This window comes from Primulina huaijiensis, chromosome 6 (assembly GCF_012295235.1).
Source record: "Primulina huaijiensis isolate GDHJ02 chromosome 6, ASM1229523v2, whole genome shotgun sequence".
In the NCBI taxonomy this organism is placed as follows: Eukaryota; Viridiplantae; Streptophyta; class Magnoliopsida; order Lamiales; family Gesneriaceae; genus Primulina; species Primulina huaijiensis.
Genome location: NC_133311.1, coordinates 2,733,053 through 2,752,578, shown reverse-complemented (window position 1 = coordinate 2,752,578; position 19,526 = coordinate 2,733,053). Strand labels below are relative to the sequence as shown.

At 31.8% G+C, this 19,526-nt stretch overlaps 1 protein-coding gene across 2 annotated transcripts; it reads left to right on the top strand.

Annotated features, from left to right (window-relative positions):
- Window positions 1-10,301: 10,301 nt before the first annotated feature.
- On the top strand, window positions 10,302-15,133 carry LOC140979260 (protein tesmin/TSO1-like CXC 2). 2 transcript variants are annotated; one of them, XM_073444598.1, is made up of 10 exons: window positions 10,302-10,716; window positions 11,763-11,923; window positions 12,018-12,657; window positions 12,914-13,395; window positions 13,474-13,548; window positions 13,685-13,865; window positions 13,952-14,047; window positions 14,127-14,193; window positions 14,314-14,461; window positions 14,621-15,133. In XM_073444598.1, the coding sequence occupies exons 1-10, from the start codon at window positions 10,600-10,602 to the stop codon at window positions 14,955-14,957; spliced, it is 2,304 nt and encodes a 767-aa protein (XP_073300699.1). In that variant the 5' UTR covers window positions 10,302-10,599; the 3' UTR covers window positions 14,958-15,133. The 2 variants fall into 2 exon arrangements, with proteins under 2 accessions (XP_073300699.1, XP_073300700.1); XM_073444599.1 differs by lacking the exon at window positions 10,302-10,716 and adding an exon at window positions 11,334-11,460.
- Window positions 15,134-19,526: the final 4,393 nt, after the last annotated feature.

Sequence of the window (19,526 nt, the reverse complement as noted above, 5' to 3'; positions counted from 1 at the left end):
TGGGATGAATAAACAATTTCAACAAAATCTCAAAATAATTTGGTTGTGTTAGCAATACTGAATTGTAATTTTTGTTAGTTGGGTATCAATAATCCAGCAGTTGGGTACTGCAAGGAAAAATGATCATTGAACTGGTTTGAATACGATAAATAGCAGTGCTGATGAATAGTTAGGCTAGAAAACTGAAAGTAAAAATATAAGCGACTGAAATGATAAATGCATATATATGTTTCTGGTTTTTCGGGGACTTGAATAACTCCTACGTCAACTATTCTTTCACTCATCAATGATTCACTAAAAGACTTTGATAATTACAAAAATTGCAACTACCCACTTCATTAAGACTTAACACTATCTGACTAAAACTCTTAGTATACTCACAATTCAAACAAATTACCAGTAATACTTCTTACTATTAATTACAAGTATTTCATGAATAATAAATCTAAGCACATATGATCAATTCGCTTTGAAATGATTATTCCATAGATACACATGCCTGTTATTTTACAATTGAATAATTTGTTTGATTAGTTAAGCTCTTTAAAAAATTTGATACTCAGAAAAATTCTCTTGTTAAAGATTCCAACAATGGAGAGTGTTCTGAATGTATATTCAACTGATCTATTAATAGGCTTCGATTAAAATGGTCGTCTTTTTTAATATGATAGTCGCTTCTTAATATAGGTGTGGTTGTATCACGTTATCGTCCTCTCTGACATATTGTATATCTTAGATAGTGCGAATGAACTCTAACATTCCAATGGATTGAAAAAATTGTTAAGATATTTTATCAGATATGTCAGTAGAGCTCTAATAATTAAAAGAGAACAACCTCAGAGAATGTTCGCCAAAAGTATGACTAATTTAGTTAGGTAGGTTCATCAGTTGTTCTTGAATCAATGGACCCGATCATCAGTTGTCTTCAAAATCAGTTTCTCTCTTGATCAATTAGCTTGACGATCAGTTACTCGAGAGTTCAATTTCCCTTATGATATATTTATTATTCCTTAATTATGTAAACTTTGTTAATCATCCAAAACTTAATTTATCCAACAAAGTTTTTATTTCCAAACATCCATAAAATCTTGTTACCTTTACTAATGTGGCACCCAATTCGGGACTTAGCCCTCGAGGAATGCCACCATCCCTAATAGCATCTCGTGCGGAAATGCTCCTTTGAAGTATTGTAGGCAGCAAAAAAAACTTCTAAACTTTATTAGCGGAAGGCGGAAGCGAATCGAACAAAGTACTAGTAAATTACGATAGAGTTTTACAAGACCGAACTATATTTCAATTTTTATAGTAATATCCTTTGTGACTTGTTGAAGACTTTTGAACGTATTCTCCTTTATGGAATCAATTTTCATAGTGTGCGCCATTCGGGTTGATTGGATGTCAGAAATGGAAGTCATCATACTGACAAGGTCGGTCTGAATGGCTTGAATTTCATCGAATATAGATTCAGTTGCCATTGTTATACCAAGGGACTTGACTCCAGAGGTTTCTGGTTCCTGCTCCCTGTTATTTCGATTAAAGATCACCAAGGCCCTGTCAGTTGTTTCAGTTTCAACACTAACCATTTCTGGAACATCTTCTGTTATGGCTTTTTGCTAATGCTGTGGAGGAAAAGAGAGATTTGGATCAGCAGTGGTGCTTGAAGGCTCTTCAGTCTGTTGATCAGCTGAGACAGTAGATGTTTCTTTATATAGTTGCTAGCTGATACGGAGATTGGTTCTTCAGTTGGTTGAACAACTGAAACTTTGAATGTCTCTTCAGGTGGCACCTCTTCAGTTAGTACCGGTTGCAGCTGAGCCTCTTCAGTTATTGCTAGGACTACCTATTCAGTCATGGTAGTTGATTGAATTGGCTTTTTAGTTTCTGTGATAACTGTCTGTTCAATATATAATAAAAGTATATAACTTTTAATTTATCTATATGTAATATTTATTTATTATATAGTGCTAATATATTTCAATTTTTACTAGTACTATAAATATTTTAATACATAGTGAAGCCTACATACATATATATATATATACATGAATTGATGTATTAAAAAATAAAATTTTGTGATGAATAATAAATAAATTATTTTATTCAGTTTAATGAACTAAATTCTACACAGTGACACTGACATTCAGGAAATAAAATATTGACGTCTCAAGTCCGTTAATCTAAAGAAAGAGAGAGAGAGTGGATAATAAAATATATATGCTTATATTTTAATAAATTTTGTATAACATCATAATAATAAAAATGAGAGGAGACCGAGCTTTGGTACAAGTAGTCTCACCCACTTTCTCTCCGTAAGTGGTTCAAATCCAAGCCCTCCTCATCTCATAGTTTAAGAAATATAGTAGCATTGACAAAGTCAAACGCTGCAATATTTGACATTTTGAAAGGTTTATGATGAACAATCAAATTATTAAATACAAAAACGTTTTAATAAGATTGAATTATATATTACGTGTTAGAAATTAAAATTTTAAAAATTAAACTAAAACAAAAAATATTAATATGATTAATTAAGTTAATTCTCTGGTTTTATTTAATTAATTTTAAAAATAAATTGTGTTTAAAAAATAAGGTGAATGATGGATTTTTACAAAAATAAAGGAAAACTCCACCATCAATGGCAAACGCGGCAAAAATATTGCAGAGTCCGCCACTAGTAGCAAAAGACGTGTATCTGTAGAGTCTGTTGCCTGCTATTTTTATTTTTTAATTAATTTTTTTCATTATTATTATTTGTTTTCTGTTAAAACTTGGATACATCTTTTATTTAATAAAACAATGAATATATATCGTAATTTCTACGGTTTTTAATAAAATAATATCAATTTTATATAGTCTTATTAATATTATTAATTTTATAACAATAAACAAAAAGGTCCTAAGGTTTTTTTATTTAAAAAAAAAAACTTTTCCGATATCCGAGCCCAACAACAATTTTGTAGTCTTATGAGTTACTACAAAAGCCCAATAGAAAGAATGAAATTATGGGCCTAAAATTGGGCCCTTTAGAAATAATTTATTTGAAAGAGCCCAAAAAGTATTTCTTGCTTTAACAAGTGAATTATTATTCAACAGTTTTCATGTTTGACAACTCTTTGTGGAGGAACAGATAAATTTGATTGTGTTCTTATGTCTGATAAGCAAATATCATAGTTGAGCATCTTGGTCGTAGCGTCCGGTGAAAACGTTAGGTTCGCAGGCGCGACGCTAATAAATTAGTTGAAGTGTGTTAAAATAAATCGCCACGGATCTCGATTTCCGATTCCACCGTGGTTCTTCCGTACAAGATCATCCTCCTTGCATATTGGAGCCCTCCTTAATGGTCATATTGTCCAGATAAATGTAATGGCTTTTTATGTTTAACATTCACTCATAATATATATAGATTATGAAAAAAAATGATGACTATAATTTGATTTCAATTAATTTAATTATATTTTTTCAAATCATCAATGTCATTGGTGCAAATTCTAAATTATACCTGCTCATGTGACAAATGGGAAAGTGTAGCAGACAAAATTTGGTGACTAAATTTAGAGTTTCACACTCACATATTAAAGTAATAATTTGTCACCACTTTCCAAAAAAAAAAAAGTAAATAATATTTGAAAAATCCCACTTTCCCATCCCAAGGTATATAATATTGGAATGTAGGAAATTTTAGTACAACGTTCAATGGAATTATACAAAATAATATAATCCCATTCAATTTGTTGTCCAACTAATTTTTATTGCAATAATTGTTGGCTAATTATGATTTTATTAGTTGTGGATGGGGTTACCATCTATCACTGAACCTAAAGCTTGAATACTAGGAGGAGTTGGAGGTTAATTATTTAAAAAATATGTCTATTGTGAGACGATATCATAGATTTTATATCCGCGAGATATGTCAGCTCAGTCCATATCTAGAATGAAAAAATAATATTTTTAAGATAAAAAATATTATTTTCCATAGATTGATCGGATAAAATATTTATCTCACAAAATTGACACATTAAACGATCTCATAAGATTTTTTATGTTATTCAAAACCATAGACTTAGCTCTTTTTTCAATAATAACAATAATTGAGTTCCAACTATAATTTTTATAATAAGCCAATACGATAATTCTAACAAAAACAATATATAGGTTTCATATAACTGAATACATTATTTAAGTGTATAATATATATCTATATACCTTTTATGCCTTGAATTTTTTTTATTAAAAAATCATTAATTTATAGAATAATATAGTAAAAAATGGCACAAAAAATGTGGAATTTAGCCTAATTTCACGTGAAACATCCATATTCCGACAAAAAACCATGTTCCCAGTATAATAACACTTGAAAAATATTCAATAAAACTTGCCGTTTATTCATTGGACTGATACCACATCAGCACTCAGAAATTAATTTATGTAATAATAAAACAATACAACAACAAATAATTTGTCTATTACAGCTTGTACTTTATATAATTTCATATTAAATTAAATATAATAATATGGGCCATATATCTATATAGTCAACTTTAATAATTATTTTCTAAGCAGAATCTAATCTCCACCCAAAGTCTTGGCGGGATGAAGACATTTTTGCAGTTAGAAATCAGGTCATGATTAGAGTTAAGAATACTTTATTATATATAAATAAATCTTACATGCATCTAAACTTTAATTTAATTTAGTAAGCCCAATTTATTCATGCATCATTTTACACGCAACGAATGTGTATTTTGTTATCATCCAAAAAAACTATCAAAGTCGTCGAAATCAATTAATTTCTCCTATTTTAATTTTTACATCATGTTTATAAAAGAAGATACTATCGTTATTTTCTCGCAAGTGTTGTAATTTCCTAACAACGACATCATTTGAAATTGTCGAAATAGTGTCGTAATAAACATATTTTTTTTTATTACGATCGGTATACACTGAGCAAACCTTTAAACTAACATATTAGCATGCAGATCATGCTAGATAGTTTAAGCGCACTTGATAAATCATGTGCAACAAGCTCGTCCGAGAAAGTGAGACCTGGTAGGAGAAACCGATCTCTTGACCATTGATCAAACTCACATCTTTTGGACCAACTCGGTTTCGAAACGGTACCGTAATAAACATACAACTTGATTATTTTGAAAGATGGGTGAACATGATGATTTGTCACATGAGATAACCACGCATGGATGGACATTATCATGGCACGTGAAAATGTTGCAGAGAATGTGGGAAATTAAATAAAGTATATATATATTAAAGAACAATTAATTATCATTTAAAAAATATAATATATATTAATACAACTGGAGTATGAGAGAAAGTATCACGTGACAGAAGGTCTTAGGCCATCCAAAGAATAAAGCTATCATCTGAGATAGAAGAATTTGACAAAGTAAAAAAAGTTAAAGGGAAAAACCATAAGTTGGTACTTTGGTGGATAATCTCCATCTACCTTTTTCTAGCATTTATTAAATTTTTTAAATTGGATAAATGTTCATAAATTCTATATATAATTGATGAATTAATCTTAGTGGTTCCACACTAAATTCAATGATAGTTCATGATCAAATTGTTTGCTTTTATTGGCTCATTTTATTTGTTCTATTCTATTTGCAGTCATCGCCATATATAAGATTGAATGTCCGATTTTTCATCGAAAACTATAGTGATAGTAATATAATCGTACAACCGTTCACATGCTTCATTTCGATCGTCTTTCCGATAGAAGCAGTTGTTGCCTCCCTCACTATATGTCTTTTTTTTCTTATTATTTTTTTTTACATTGATTGAATTTTTACCTAATGTCAATCCAATTTACAATCAGCCGTACCAAATACATAAAAAGAGAGATATTGTGGAATTAATATTTGACAACAGGTTAGTTTATATTTGTACGGATAAAATGTGAAAATCCTAATGGTATAATTTCACAATAATTGGTGTGTGACAATAAATTATATTTTCACGAGAATTTATTGCCAACATTTAAAAAAAATCTCAAATATAGTTAGATAAATTAGGCGTGGGGAGGGGACCATAGTAAGAAATAGACCACAAAATGTGGACCGGTCCATGGCCCACCATTTTAAATTTAGTGGCAGGGGCGCCAAAACATTAATGCTGTAGTCGGATCACATCTCTAGGTAGAGGTGGTTAAGGGCCGAGTAGAGGTGGTTAAGGGCCGAGTCAAACCGAGACTCGAATCGGAATCGGTCCATGATCAACTGATCGGTTAATCTGTGACTAGAACCACGCTAAGGCGGTCGGTTAATATTTATAGCTATAAAACTTGGTGATCTGACGGGTCGGTCGATTTTTTTTATATATATTTTAAATGAACAGTCAATATCATTTTAAATGACCGTTGAAGATCTTCAATCACGATTACGTGACCGATATTGTTCTTTTTTTAAAAAAAATCCTTTGAAATCAACGGACACTATGATGTGGCTGTTGTGCAACGATCGACCGACCTGGACCGACTAGTTGGCCGTTGCACAAATTATTTTTTTGTCCAAATTTTTTTCTATAACTACCACCTTGACGCACCCTTTCATATTTTTATACGATTTTCTCTCAATCTCCAATTCTGAATTGCTTCTTGATTATAAAAATATCAAGTCTCGATTATTGATTTGTTATCACTTGTTGATTTATATTTCATAATTATTTCAACTTAACAAATAGACAGATCCAGATCAAGTCGTAGGAGTGGCAAAGGAAAGGGAAAGGACATCATGCTACCAAAGTTCGAGCATCGCGATTTTCCTTAATTCAATGTTGATGACTATGATCTTGATTTTTCTGATTATGAACATTAAAAACGTGAACAAGAGGATCAATAAACACGTAATCATTAAAGTCGAGAAAGTATGAGCAATCTGATGGTGCCTAAAACTAAAACTCAAGCGGTTCATCACCCGATATCTGAGGTGATAAGCAAGGCAAATGAAAATATTGTTCGAAACTTACAAATTTCTTCAAGGAGTTTCTCGTATATAGATGTTTTAACGAACACACATGACAAAAAATATTTGTCAACTTATATTTGTTATTTTAGAAGAATGTGATATAACTTCTCAAGTTTTTTCAATTTCTTTTGATAATGTTTGTTCAAATACTTCTAGTATTAGTGAGCATGTTGAAATATGTAAATCATCATTAAATGATAAATTTTTTCATATTAGGTTCACATGTCATATTTTAAATTTGTGTGTTCAATATTGACTAAAAAATTCATCATCATATATTCAACCAATTAGGAACACAATTAATTATTTATGGGTATATCCCCAAGTTATGAAACAATGTGGCAAATTTTGCAAAATAAATAGTATACGGCCTAAAAGATTTGCACGAGACATTCCAACTCGTTGGGAATTCAACGTCTAAATTGTTATTCTCGTCTTTTGAATATGAAAATTTATTATGTATATTTTTTCATTAGCATGATCAAGCTCGTGATAATTATTTATTTTCTAATCAATGGAAAATAAGCATTAGTGAGCAATTATCTGGTAATTATTATCTTACTTCTCATTTAGTTTTAACACATTGTTGCAGCATTGCATATATTTTTAATGAACATATTAAATCTAACTATAATACTTTAGTTCAATATATTCATGTCATGAAATAAAAATGAGAAAAATATTTTTACAAATTCCTGAAATGTTTTTATGTGCTTTTGTTTTAGATCTTAGAATTAAATTAGATGATTTACAAGAAATTTTAACATTATATTATAAATCTTTAGACCATGTTACGAAAACGGTTCATAATATCTCATTAATTTTGTTTAATATTAAATTTCATTTATATGATATTTAATATGAATATAATACCAAATATGGTGAACAAATTGTTCCATGTGAAATACAATCCACCAACACTAGCAATATTACTTCTAAATTTACTAAAACACAACTTTTATTAAGAAATGACGAAACATTCACGAAGATCCTTAAGTTCCAGTCAGGAACTTAAGGATTATTTTACCACTACTTTTTATTTTCGTGATTCAGATGAGGGATGATGCAATCACGAATGGTCCAGCTCCAAGGAAAACATGTGATCCTTTAAAGTTGTCGGAGGGACCAATTACGAGAGGACGACTTAAGAGATTCAAGGAGGCACTTTCTTGGAGTGATGAGAAACCAGGAAGGGATTACAAGCGAGGTGCAAAGTGTCGAATGGTTCGTGATGCATGAGAGTAAGTTTGGAAGTCATAGGAACATTATTCAAGTAATGAATGATGAGGAGTCCAGAAGCATCAGCGCCCGAATTGCCAAATCTTACAGTCCGAGCACCACACTTACCGTCCAAGGATGATTTCCGGAACACCCTGCGCCCGAGCGGCCAAATCTTGTCGGTTGCTCTTTGTGATCGTTTATTACTAAAACCACGTAGTTTAGGGATGAAGGTCGCGCAATACTTGATTCAAAAGGTCGATAAACACAACAAGGATCCTTGTTCATTATTGAATTGAGGATGCGGTTCGAATTTAATCGTGTTTGCTTTTCTTGCGTAAGAGGATTCATATCAAGGAAACTTTCGACATTTGGCTATAGTGGTCGCAAAAAATACAAATATATCCAATTTTGTCTATAATGGTAAAAGAAATTATTGTTTGCTCTGTTTCAATGGTTATAGTGGAATAAGCTTTTAGTATTTGAGGAAATACATTGAATGAAAGAAGTTTTTGCTTAAAGTTGAAAATTTTGGAAGTCTAATGTTTGCTCAATATTTGTCAAAAGTCGCTAGTCGAACACAACATATTAAAAGTGATGAAGAAGAGCAAAACAAAACTGAGAGAACAGCTTAAACGACGACGGAAGAAATGTGAGTGAATATGATTGAACATAATAAAATGTAATATATTTTTTATATAAAATGTTAAAAGTTGAAAAATAATATATATATTTTTACTGAAGAATGTAATATATTTTTATTAAAGAAATGTAATAGATTTATTTATTAAGATAATGAAATATTTGATAAAGTTTTTATAAGTTCAATTGGACAATTTTTATTTTTTTACATAATGTTTTTAAAAAAATAAAAGGATCGATTGGACCCGGAACCGACGGTGAACCAGACTCAGACCGCCAGTTCCGTGACCTGGATCGTAACCAACTAGGGCTGGGCCGGTTAAAGGTCGGGATTTTCAAGACCCGACGCATGGTCAAGTCTATCTTTAGATGTTATCTCTTAAATTTTGTTTAATAATTTTTTTAAAAACAACTTCTAAGCTATTAAAATAAATTATTTAACTACTTATAAATTGTTTTTAAAAAAATAGGTAACTCATCTTATTTTTTTCCTCGTAGAATCACAACATAATTTTTATGCGATATTTTTTTTCCACGAAAATTCATATGAGATCATCTACTGGTCAATTTTGTGAGACGAATATCATACGAGACTCGATATATGAAAATATTTTTTTTTATGTTTTGACTCCAAATATGGACCGAGTCGACCCATATCATGGATATAAATATGTGTGACCGTCTCGTCTCACAAGATATCTTTTAAAAGTTTACACGTCTAGATAATTAAGACTACTAGTAACTTATTGTTGTATATATAGTCATATCATTGTATATATAATCATATTTCTTTTTGAATAATTCAAAAAATTAACAAGATCTCTAGAAACACACACATATATAATTAATTAATTAAAGCATAAAATTTGGTAAAGTTGAAAACTTTTATTCAAAATCCATAATCATATTCACCTAATGAACAATATAATATAAGATTTTAAAAATATCTATAATAGACCAAAATTAAAAGCACTATTACATTAATTACAGAATAAAACTGTTTCATCATATATTTAGGGACAATTATTAGTGGAATTAAGGCATTTAAGCAATAATTATTAGCATTCAAATATAAAAATTGAGTCACTAATTTTAATTCAATTGTTCCACCAATGAACAAAATAAATATCCTCAATAAAACCGACCCTTCGACAAGAAACCTACGAAATTGCATGAACCAAATCCGATTCATAGAAATTCACGGAACTGAATTAACATTTGTACGACACAGTCAAATCCCATAATCCATCACAATTTTTGAGTGTATATATTTCAAAACTCTCTCTCTCTCTCTCTCTCTCTGTGTATATATATATATGGGGCCAATTTAGAATATCTATGAAATGGGAGGACTACATGGTGAATTTTGAGTTTAAATTATGTATGCGGGGCAATTCCAAGTGAACGTTTACCGTGTGTGTCTATATATATATATATACATGTGTGTGTGTGTATATAATTGCATTTTTATTATTGTACACAGCACAGCCTTAGAAGCAAGAACTGTGTGTGTGGTGTGTGTTTCTTTTGGGGTGGTGGGGTTTTTCTTTTGTCAGCAACGAGAAAAATCCATTCTTTTTTTCTCCTTTCACTCTCACTCACCCACTCGTCGCTCGATTTCCCGCTTATTCTTGAATTTTCATGGGCTAGTGCTTGAGCCCTTTTGTTCCTTTCTCATTCGGGAGGGAAACAAAGGGTTTCTCGTGTGCGGGGGACGGCCGGGGGGACGGGATAAGGCGATAGATACGCATAAGAAGGGATGGGGGAGGGGTGTGAGAATTTTGAAAAAGAGTGTAATGGAGAAGAGAATGAAATGATGGATACTCCAGAGAGGAGCAAGAGCAGCCAGATCGCAGCATCCGTATGCAAGTTTGAGGTTTGATTTTTTGTGGGCTCTGTTTTTTTTTGGGTTATCGATTTTTAATCGATGCTGGATTTATGTTGTTTGGCTGGTGCATAAGTTTTTGTAAATCTGTTTTGGTTGATTTCCTTGAGCGATATGTTTCGGCTTTTTGCTTAACTGATCTTGCATTTGTGGAATTTTTTTTCTTAATTATGGAAAAGAGGTGCGCTTTTATTTTAGAATTATTGGACCAATCGATGTTAAATTTATGGCTCCTGGTCTTCTGAAGAAAAATAAATATTTATTGATTAAAGTTGTAGGATTTTTGATTTCGGTTTTGACTCTAATTTTCCTTGATCTGTTCTTTGATTACTCGGAAAAAAGTTGGAGTTGTGTGTTTTTTTGATTTATTCCCCTCTTTTGGGACTCCTGGTCATGCTAATTTTTCATCGGTTTTCTTATGCATCACTACTGAAAGATTTGGCGAATAGTTTGTTTAGTTTGTGGGAGTCCCTTTCCTCGAGTACCTTTAATCTTTAGGGAATAATTTTTCACGTGGGCTATGTCAAGATCTGAAAAATTCTAATCTGCCTTTGGGAGTAAATTATGAAATTGGATGGTAACCTCAATTCTGTTATGCATGTCCTTGTAATCTATATTCGGGCTCAATCTTATGCTCGGTGAAGCGGAAATGCTTAATGGGTCAGAATTTAGTAGTTTGTAATGCTTGCTTTCTCCAAAGTTCTGTTCTCATGCTTCATGAGGTTTTTCTTACTGGTATTTGACTTAATGGCCTTATATTTCGACTCGATGTATTTGTTGAACTGGTTACTGGTATATTTATATACTTCCAGTTCAATGAAGATAATTTTGAAAGTGCATTGTTTTTTAGAGTTGGAGGCTAGAAAAATGAACCAATGGCTTCCACGTTATTTTCTCTTGACCTTTAACTTTTTATTTTTATGGCTGTTAATCTGTCTAGACGATGGGGGTTCATCCTTAAATGATGGTTTTTTGTTATTGATTTTATCTGTTACTTTGCTTTTTCACTATGATAAGATTTTCCTCTTTGGATACAGGAGTCCCCTGTCTTTAATTTCTTGAACAACCTTTCCCCAATCAAGCCAGTTAAATCCATACATATTACACAGACAATCAATCCTCTTAGTTTTGCTACTCTTCCATCTGTTTTCACTTCACCTCATGTTAGTTCTCTCAGGGGATCAAGATTTCTGCGAAGGTAATTCTTCAATTTAATTCCAGTTTAGGTCCATTTATCAGGCTCTGTCTTGTATCACGAGTACATTTGCTTAAATTGATTCTTCTCTTTTCAGGCACCAGTTTTCAGATCCATCAAAACCTGAGTTTTCTTCTGATGATGCGAACACAGTTGATTTGAGTAAGGTAAATAAGGATGGTAACGAAAAATTCGATGAACAGGAAAAACTGGACCCAGAGGAATCTCATTGTGTGGTGGGCCTGGTGGCTAGTCAGCCATCTTATGAATGCTCAAACAAGATTGCCGAAAAATTTGATTATGATCCAAATAGTCATGACTCCCCTGTAAAACCAAGCTGTGGCCTTGAATCCACTTCTTCAGTGCTTGTTTACGAAAGTGAAGTGAATCTCGAGGAAGCAGGCCGAACTGATGAAAACAAAGAAGGCCTATCATGCGATTGGGAGAGTTTAATAGCTGATAATTCTGATCTGCTAATTTTTGAATCGCCGAATGATACAGAGAACAAGAAATTGTTTGGTACTGAGATGAGTTTCTACGCTACTATTAGAAATGACAAGCAGAATATGCAATCTCTTGTTGCAATGTACTCTGGTGAACAAATTGGAGAGGGACGTCAACCAGAAAACTTGTCTTTTAATCCCGGAGGAGCTACTGAGATGATGGAAAATTCCGAAAAACATGACATGACTGCCACCTCTTTAATGAATGATCCCATGGAAGAGATGGATTATGAGGTAAGAATGACATTCCTAGCATATTTGGTTGGCATTCGATACCATAAAGGAAATTTGTAAAATTAGGATCAGAAATAAAAGCCATTTGTTTCAGACTAAGGGTCTGAATCCATAAGTCTGACGATTCATGAGCATAAAATTCTCCTAGGCTACCATATCGTTGTTATGGAAGTTATGTAATGTATGAAAGAGTTGAACAATGGGAATATCTATGTTAACTTCTCTTGGAAATTTAATTGTTTTCTTTGTTTTGTAGAATTTCTCTGGTTTGTACCGAGGTATGAGAAGACGCTGTCTAGTTTTTGAGATGGCTGGAGCCCACAGACAGTGTTTTGAAGAGACTTCGGCTCCCGAATCTTCAGTGGTGTTGCAATCTGGTTCTGATACTTCCACCAACAACCGGCAACGAGTTCTGACAAATACAATAGATGAGTCTCCACGGTGTGTTGTACCTACCCTTGGCTTGCATTTAAATGCTCTAGGAACAACACCCAAGGATTACAAACTTGTCAATCTCGAATCTTCAGCTTCTCGAAGATTATTAATCGGACCGAGCCCATCAGTTGATTTTCATCCTCCAACTACTGGTCAAGAATCGTTAAACAATTTGGATGTTACCTCGTTGGGAGGAGACATTGATACCATTGAAGATTTTGCTCCGCTCACAGAAGATTCTTGCCAGGCCTCTGTATATGTGGCTAATGAGGAGATCACTCAGGGTAGTCCAAAGAAGAAGAGGTACATTTTCTTGTTTGCAGCATCTACTTTTCATAATCTATATCTGTCTGCAAGTTAAAGTTTTAATTGGATTGGCAGGCGTAGGTTGGAACAAGCCGGGGAAGGTGAATCCTGCAAGCGATGCAACTGCAAGAAATCAAAATGCTTAAAACTGTAAGTTTTTTTTATCCTTTATACCCCTTTCCTATTGCAATTGGTCGTTTCCCTGAACTCCGTGCTGGATTACTTTTCATTGTGTGGTTAGGCCTTTTTAATCCTGATAAACTCCTAATTCAAATTTTGAATGCAGCTACTGTGAATGTTTTGCTGCTGGTGTATACTGTGTGGAGCCATGTGCATGTATAGATTGCTTCAACAAGCCTGTCCATGAAGGCACTGTCCTTGCAACCCGAAAACAGATTGAATCAAGAAACCCTCTTGCTTTTGCGCCTAAAGTGATCAGGGGTTCAGATTCTCTGACCGAAACTGTGGTTAGAAGATGAAAATTCAGCATATGCTTTTGATCTTTTTTTGGTGAATTTATGATTCGTATAATTTGTTGTGTTGCTTCTTTCAGGATGACTTGAGCAACACTCCTGCTTCAGCACGTCATAAAAGAGGATGCAACTGCAAAAAATCCGGTTGCCTGAAGAAATATTGTGAATGCTATCAGGTTTCTTTTTTCTATTTTGTGAATCTATATGGTTTTCTTTAGTGTGTCAGCTGAAGGGAGACTTTTGGTTTCTTCAAAGGGCGGTGTTGGATGCTCGATCAACTGCAGATGTGAAGGGTGTAAGAACGTGTTTGGTAGAAAGGATGGTAAGTGTACGCTTGAATTTTTAGTATACTTCTCAATTCATATGAAAGAGGTTCAAAATTTTTGGAAGAGTTGCATTTGGAGGAGCATTTCAAAATTTTCATTGCAATCTTGAATCTCAGGATCCGTTATAATAGACACGGAAGCCGAATATGAAGAAGATGAAACGGATACAACTGAGAAGAGCATGCGAGAAAAAGAAGCAGTCCATATTGACTCGGAGCAAAACGTGGATTCTGCTCCTCCAGAAACACCGTTATTGGCTGGAAGGTACAAATAATCAACAAACATTTTCACATGTTATCCAGAATCCATGCTTTTTAATGAATGACAAAATATCCTTATATTTTCAACAATGGTTGAAGGATACATTTAAATCATTTAGATGCATGGTATATGAGACATAAACATGAATTCTTGATTTTCCAGGAAACCGGTTCAACATCTGTTCTCAAACAAAAAACCGCCAAGATCTTCATTTCCATGTATCGGTTCCTCTTCCCGTTCTTCCGCAAACAAAGTGTTCAAAAAACCGAGCTTTCAACATGCACCTAAACTCGATAGACATTTCGAAACTATCAAAGAAGACGAAATTCCCGAATTTCTCCAAGAAGGGTCTCCAATAAGTGGCATTAAGTTGTCATCTCCCAACAGGAAACGAGTTTCGCCCCCACACAATGTAGGTATGTCCACAGGATTAAGAAGCAGTCGAAAGTTGATACTTCAATCTATTCCATCTTTTCCATCTCTCACTCATAACCAATGAGTAAAGTTATCGGATCCTCTGCCTGAGGCTTCAGAAATGGTTCAAGTTCGGTTTATCGCCTATTGTAGTTTTGTAAGTTAAGCTTGTGTTAGTTTTGATGCTATTTTAAGACACTTTACTTTCTTGTATGATATAATGTTACCATCTGCTTCATAATAAAACAACCTGTTTTATTACCTCTGATGTCTTCATTCTATTTTAACATGGTCATTAAATAACTGTAGCTACATCAAGTTAAATTTATTCATGTAGTGTAAAATCATTGAATAATCCAAACTCACATAATCCCCCCCGATTACCGTATTATTCGGAAATCATATCGAATAATCGAGCACCATTTCATGCATTTATCAGATACAATACAGTCATAATCATGAAAATGAAGGTCCTAACTGTGAATTAAGTAGTCCATTTGTCATCTCAAAGAGAGCAAAAGAAACATGAACCCACTGCTATTTTTACTATAATTCATTAATTGTATTATTAAGCACACAAGAATTTTTGTAATCTTGGCAAAATTCAAAATTCTTGGTCTTAGTATTAATATTTCCCTACCAGCCAATATCAACTACAGAAAAAAAAATACCCCACACTGCACTTGGTGTAGCCTATTTGTACATATACATGTCAAAGTTAGAGCCTTTTGCGGGCTCTATGGGCTTTATCCTTTCCATTTTGACACTTAATTTCAAGAAACTGTGAAAACTTTTTGTGCAAATTTAGAACTTTGGGTTAGAATATTGCGTAAATGGGTAAGTATATGTTACACTGAAAGTAACAATCTCCCTTTGTTTTAATGTAATATGTTCAATTAATAATCAAGTGAGCTCCACGTATTTTTATTTTGAACTCGACAGACGATCAATTGAATATTACATATTTTTATTTTGAACTCGATAGACGATCAATTGAATATTTTATATTAAAATAAAGGTGGAGTATACTTCATATGTATTGTCTTTTCAAATGAATTTTTTTAGTTATGGATAAATTTTCTACTAAAATATAAGTTTTCTTGTTTTGAGTACCAATCCTTCCTTTGTCTGAAGGGGAACATGGATGTCCATAGCTGGCAAATATATACTAAGAAACAAAACCACAATTTGTAACTTTTTTCATCAATATCTTTTTTTATTTGAAGGTCCCATTGTATTAATTTCCTTACCTAAATAACTTTTATTGATTTTGTTCTTCTGAAAAGTGGTTGGGGATGGACTTTACATTTTAATGTCTTTTGTTTATTCATATTATTGCTGAGAATCAATTGGTCAAATATAATTATGTGTTTTATTTTATTTTGTCAATATTTTATAGTGACCTAACAATATGTTCAATATTTCCACATATCATTTCTAAAACCGACAGTCATATGATTGATCGCAATGAGTAATGATACAATTTTTTCCCCCTGATGAATCACATGAGTTACAATGCTTAAAGTTGTCCTTTTATCCAAAGTTATAGATAGTTGTAACGATATAACTCAAATATTTTAAATTGTACAGCAGCACAGACGTCGCGTTCAATTTCTTTTCTAACAAGCACAATCAATTATTGCACTCTGCCAATTCACCTCCTAATAATTGCAGTGACTGCAATCGAATACATAATTATCTCTAATAGCAAATACTTATAAATTTTGAAAAAATTTATTTTATAATATATGATTTAATGTTATTGAAAAATTTAAAAAATAAAGCCACTCAATTATTTAGAACTTTCAATATATATCTATGAAATATAAAAGTTGGATAAATGGAAGATCCGGGAGAGTCGAGATTGAAAGTGTGGATACAATTTTTGTGTTGGTGAATTCCAGATAGAGTGGTACAAGCTGGTGGAGACCACTTAGGCACATAATAATAATAATAATAATAATAATAATAATAATAATAATAATAATAATAATTTGTCTTTCTCAAAAAATAAATAAAATAAAATAAAATATATATAATTGTCATGAAATGTCTGTGTAGGGGTGTCAAAATCAGACACGACTCACCAACCCGATATGGTTCAACCCAAAAAAAAATCAGGTTTAGATTTAAGGTTTTCGGGTTCGGGTCAGATCAGGTTGGACCCGATAACCTGATAGCTGACCCGAAAAAAATGATCGGGTTGGGTTAGGTTTGGGTCAACCCGGATAAAAATATAATTAATAAATATTGCCTACATTTTTATATATTGTATGTCTGAAAAAATATTTATTGTATATTTATATAATAAATTTTCATAATTTAATATTTATTTTGAACATTTTTTATTTTTTAAACAATTGTTTATTTGATTTGATAAATATATTTTATTTTTCTACAATTAGACTTTCAAATTTAAATCATATATATGAAGGAGGTCTTGTTATTTTGTGTTTAAATTAAAATATTATTATCTTTTGTTGAAATTTATATAGTTAAATTTCTTAAAAAAATTCAAAATCGGGTTAATTAGGTTGATTTGGGTTCGGGTTCGGGTTCAGGCTCGGGTTGAAATTTTTTTGAATAGTATTATTGCTCAACCCGACTCAACCCACCCGCACTCTTAAATGTCTGTTCTTGGTTGGAAACTTGAAACGAAGGTAAAATTAAATATTTTTCTTATGTCAATTCATGGTTGTTTTGTGAAAGTAACACACAACGCTTACATATTTTTCTTTATCCATCGCTAGAATCAACATTATTTTTAGTTGGATCAATTTTTATGATCATGATTGCATAATCCTTACGTCAATTTATGGAGGTTTTTAACGATATATTATCTTATAGATAAATTTTTGTTTAACAAATCATTTTCATAAATTCAGGTTGATACGACGACATAATGACAAAATCGAACCGATACTGATATGACATAGTTCCTAATGAAACTCATAATAAGAACATCTAAATTCAAAACAAATAAAATGAGATCCATCGATACCTTTTTTTTAAAATAAATTCAGATGTTCATATCAATATCTTGTATAAAATTCGTCAAATTAACAGTCTCGATTCAGCATAGACCAAACCACATCATGACTACCTTTCTAACTTGGCACGAGTAAATAAATAAATAGATAAATATATTTTAATTTTATACAATTATGAGAATATGATGTTTTGAAGAAATAATGATTTTAATATTTTCGTCTAGCACCACTTCATTAAAAAAAAATCCTTGTTTTGAAGAAATAATGATAATAATTCTTGGATTTTTTGTCTTTTGTTTTGTTTTGTTTTGTTTTGTTTTGTTTTGTGTGGCACAAATATAAGATTGGAAAACCATGTTGTGTAATTTCCTTGTAAGAATCCTCATATACGATCTAATATAGAAATAAAGGTTTTTCACTGAATAAAATATATAGTTTTTAGTAACTATGCAATTTAAATATATACAAATCATAAAATAAGCCGTATTTATTGATCGTTTTTCCAGCATGGGTAATTATTACGTCAAATATCTAAAAAAATATATTTAATAATCAAAATTACAATTTGAGTTAATATTGCAATTATTAGAGTTTTGAAGACGATTAATTATCTCACAATTTAATAGGTTTCCCTTACTATTCAAGCATGATATAAATTAGGAAAATGTTAAAGTGGAATGTTTACTTAAAAAATGGTAATTCTCTTGGTGAAGTTATTTGTCTTGCCTATATGTATAACCAGTGGCGGAGCCCCATTATATGACATCCGAGCTTTAGCTCGAGTGACCCAATTTTTTTAAAAAAATTTATATGTAAATTTTGGATTAATTTGATATTAGCACGGCTAGATCAATTTAAAATATTAAAAGATTATAGAGTTTAAAATTCTAGCTCGGATAGAGTCATATTTCTTTCTCGCCGCGGTATATAACAAAGCAAACAAATTAAAATAAATTGGCAATTTAATTCCCCAAAGCTGAAAAGTCTATCTCACCTTATTTAGACATAAAGATTATTATATTTTTTACTTTTTGTTGGTAATTAGTAATAACAAAGTGGAATCATATGAACTTTAAAGTTATTGGGAAATAAAATAATTGTCTCCGTATACAAACTCAAGTTAGAATGAATAGTAGCATTTATTTTAAAGTATTTATTCGTTCCAAATAATCCGAATTTCTAAGTGATCCATAATGAATAATTTTTTTAACAACGAGAGAGAGCTTAAGATTTAAATTTCTCATGTTCATAGACACACATTGTTTAAAAAAATATATTGATCGGCATACAAATTAATCACGGATTTTGAAAACAATCAAGATAACATTACGGGATATGTTTCAGCAGATCATTAAATTCGTTCGAGACGTGTATTAATTTTTTCAAGATACTAATACACACGACTATACACACATGCATGTCACATAAATGTATACGTATGTTTGTATATGACAGAGTCCTTAAATACCATTTGATTGTTCAAATATGTAATTCTTATATGTTAGAGGAATCAAGCGAATTCATCATCGATAGTTAATTTATTTTTCAATTACTTGATATAGAATGGACATGTTAATCATCCACATGGTAAGTGGACCACGGAACAATAAATTTTACAGAAATCATATCGGGTCTCCCATGTGCACAAAACATATATATATATA

Bases quoted from the DNA above. Each gene is read 5' to 3' on its own strand.
- LOC140979260 (XM_073444598.1), top strand. From the start codon at position 10,600: ATGGGGGAGGGGTGTGAGAATTTTGAAAAAGAGTGTAATGGAGAAGAG. The intron at 12,658-12,913 runs GTAAGAATGACA...TTTGTTTTGTAG, and splicing joins TGGAAGAGATGGATTATGAG to AATTTCTCTGGTTTGTACCG. The intron at 13,549-13,684 runs GTAAGTTTTTTT...TTTTGAATGCAG, and splicing joins AAATCAAAATGCTTAAAACT to CTACTGTGAATGTTTTGCTG.